Source organism: Nematolebias whitei, chromosome 18, assembly GCF_014905685.2.
Source record: "Nematolebias whitei isolate Nwh7 chromosome 18, NemWhi1, whole genome shotgun sequence".
In the NCBI taxonomy this organism is placed as follows: Eukaryota; Metazoa; Chordata; class Actinopteri; order Cyprinodontiformes; family Rivulidae; genus Nematolebias; species Nematolebias whitei.
In genome coordinates this window covers 25,639,440-25,643,081 of record NC_056515.1, presented here as the reverse complement: position 1 = coordinate 25,643,081, position 3,642 = coordinate 25,639,440, and the positions used below count along the sequence as shown (strand labels likewise).

Here is a 3,642-nt window from a genome sequence, read left to right as displayed (position 1 = left end):
ATAGAATCCACCTGTGTGTAATCAAGTCTCCGTATAAATGCACCTGCTCTGTGATCGTCTCAGGGTTCTGTTCAAAGCGCAGAGAGCATCATGAAGACCAAGGAACACACCATGTAGGTCTCAGATACAGTTGTGGAGAAGTTTAAAGCCGGATTTGGATACAAAAAGATTTCCCAAGCTTTAAACATCCCAAGGAGCACTGTGCAAGCAATCATATTGAAATGGAAGGAGTATCAGACCACTGCAAATCTACCAAGACCCGGCCGTCCCTCTAAACTTTCATCTGGAACAAGGAGAAGACTGATCAGAGATGCAGCCAAGAGGCCCATGATCACTCTGGATGAACTGCAGAGATCTACAGCTGAGGTGGGAGAGTCTGTCCATAGGACAACAATCAGTCGTACACTGTACAAATCTGGCCTTTATGGAAGAGTGGCAAGAAGAAAGCCATTTCTCAAAGATATCCATAAAAAGTGTTGTTTAAAGTTTGCCACAAGCACCTGGGAGACACACCAAACATGTGGAAGAAGGTGCTCTGGTCACATGAAACCAAATCAAACTGTTTGGCCACAATGCAAAACGATATGTTTGGCATAAAAGCAACACAGCTCAACACCCTGAACACACCATCGCCTCTGTCAAACATGGTGGTGGCAGCATCATGGTTTGGGCCTGCTTTTCATCAGCAGGGACAGGGAAGATGGTCAGAATTGATGGGAAGATGGATGGAGCCAAATACAGGACCATTCTGGAAGAAAACCTGTTTGAGTCAGCAAGAGACCTGAGACTGGGACGGAGATTTATCTTCCAACAAGACAATGATCTAAAACATAAAACTAAATCTACAATGGAATGGTTCACAAATAAACGTATCCAGGTGTTGGAATGGCCAAGTCAAAGTTCAGACCTGAATCCAATCGAGAATCTGTGGAAAGAGCTGAAGACTGCTGTTCACAAACGCTCTTCGTCCAACCTCACTGAGCTCCAGCTGTTTTGCAGGAAGAATGGGCAAGAATTTCAGTCTCCATGTGTAAAACTGATAGAGACAAACCCCAAGAGACTTGCAGCTGGAACTGCAGCAAAAGGCGGCGCTACAAAGTATTAACGCAAGGGGCAGAATAATATTACACGCCCCACTTTTCAGTTTTTTATTTGTTAAAGAAGTTTGACACATCCAATAAATTTCATTCCACTTCACGATTGTGTCCCACTTGTTGTTGATTCTTCACAAAAAAATAAAATTTTATATCTTTATGTTTGAAGCCTGAAATGTGGCAAAAGGTTGAAGAGTTCAAGGGGACCGAATACTTTTGCAAGGCACTGCATATATTCAATCATTGATGCTGCTGTTTAAAATATAAGTTGTCTCATGAAAATATATAAATATGTTCTGCAAATTACTTTAGTAAGTGGCCGTTTTATTAATTCACAAGTTAGGGGCAAAACCTGTTTCTTCAGATGTAAAAGAGGATTTTGAAGAGCTTTTAAAAGCCTTTCTCATTCACAATGTGCAAATCAGTGAGGAAGCAAATATACTCAAGTAAAAATAGAAAGGTGTTTTGTTTCCAGATGTTTCAGAACTGTGTGGAGAATTCATTTTAAAGTAGCTTGTATTATTTACAGTGGCAAAAAAGTTTTTTTTTTTTTTTTTACTAAAATATTATTTCTGTCTTTTGTTATATTTCCTATAGTTGATATGAACTTGAACAGAAAAAGGAGCACTGCCCCTTTAAGGCGCGGCCTGTGACGCAAATATTTAGCGACGAAACTTTGAAGTACCGGCTTCGTCACTGCTGGCTAAAGCTACAATATTTAAAATAATAACATTTTTTAAATGTAAACGACGTTTATGTTTTTGGTAATGTTTCGCTTGATTCGACAGAATGTCGTAAAGTCCTGTAGACGTCTAAAGAAGCAAGTGAGATTATTTTACTGTGGACGAAGACGTTTTGTTTCATGTAAGATGCAGATGAATAACGGAACCTTTTGGATAGATATAGTCAATTGTTTTCTGGTTTAATAGCTTAAAGCTTGTATTTAAGTGTTTATTGTTTGCCTGCATTTTATGTTGGTTTCTAAAATTGTGATTTAGCTTTTTTATACGTACGACAAACAGTACTATAGAAATCAGTTTCATGAGATACATTTCAATTGACAGCATCTACTTCCAGGACAGTTTTATTTAACTAAAGATCATTGTAGCTATAATCAATTTAGCCATTGGTCTAAAGCTATTCTAAGATGTGTGTTTTTTTACGCAAGTGTTCATCGTTGTAATTATTTTAACATGCATAAAGAATTTAAACAAACATTGTGTTTTTTACTCTAGAAGTTGCTTTGTTATTAAGAAGAAAACCCACTGACAGCATCACTCCAGGACCCACTCGCTAAGAGCCAGTCCTGTCATTACAACCAGATGAATAACTGCCTCCCAGGAAGCAGCTCTCCCAGAGAATCTCTCCTGTCACACCTGTGGACTGCACTGGGCTCCAGTAGCCCATCCATGCCTGTTATCCCCATCCCACGGCGGGTGCGCAGCTTTCATGGCCCCCACACCACCTGCATGCACTCGGCCTGTGGGTCGTCGCACACTTCCAAGCTGGTGCGCACCAAGTACAACAACTTTGACCTGTACCTGCGCTCTCGCTGCATGTACAGCTTCCTCCGCTTCCTACTTTACTTCGGCTGCAGTCTGCTGACCTCCCTGCTCTGGGTACTGCTCTCAGCCGTCTTCTTCCTGCAGTACATCAGTGTGCGTGTGCTCCTGCGCCTGCAGTACAAACTCTCAGTTATTCTGCTTCTGCTGGGGCACCGGCGCCTGGACTTTGGTGTGCTCAACGACCTGATCATCTACAGCATGCACATCACCATGTTTCTGGTGGGGGGACTCGGCTGGTGCTTCATGGTGTTTGTGGACATGTAGCCTGAATTGTGTGAGGCTTTCAAGGAGACAATGTGGTGCTTCAGAACTGCACACAAACACCTGTAGCATATACTGTAAAATTATTTTTGCTGTTCAGTTTTGGTTTTTTTAAACATGCCTTTTTGACATTTAGCTTCTAAAAACTCATTGGTTTAATTCTGAACTTTAGCCTTAATTTGTGGCAGAAAGGTTTGCATTTGATTAAAAACATCAGATCTGTCTCAAATAAGGAGACTGATGAGTCTGTGTATGGTCAGTATGGAAACAAATAGAAGCCAACAGCATTGATGTCTATTTTTATGTATTTCATCCCATGTTAAACTTATTTCCACAAATTTAATGTATTACTGTTATGGAAAATGTAACGGTCATTCTTGCATGTTATATAAACATGACTGCTGTGCTTTATCACTGTTTGACGCAACCCAGCAGCACTTGTGTCTAAATGCTCACTGCAGTTAAGATTATTTATCTTATGTTGTGTGTAAACATGTAAATATGTATTGAAGTTAGTTACAGATAAGTGAACGTGTAGTGAGTTAAATACCATATGTGTGGTGCTAGTGGAGCTACATCATTTTAAGCACTTTGCAAGTTATTTGATTAAAAAAAATTGTGTTGTAAAGCGTTTTGTTTTGTTAAGTGAATGTTCAAGTGAATGTATTTACTGTATAGTCTTAACACCCATGATGTCTTGCCTCAGGCTGTATCATATGAGC

At 40.1% G+C, this 3,642-nt stretch overlaps 1 protein-coding gene across 1 annotated transcript; it reads left to right on the top strand.

The window, feature by feature from the left end:
- The first annotated feature begins 1,877 nt into the window (after positions 1-1,877).
- On the top strand, positions 1,878-2,923 carry LOC119424643 (transmembrane protein 250). The gene is made up of 2 exons (XM_037692131.1): positions 1,878-1,958; positions 2,330-2,923. The coding sequence occupies exon 2, from the start codon at positions 2,417-2,419 to the stop codon at positions 2,921-2,923; it is 507 nt and encodes a 168-aa protein (XP_037548059.1). The 5' UTR covers positions 1,878-1,958; positions 2,330-2,416.
- Positions 2,924-3,642: the final 719 nt, after the last annotated feature.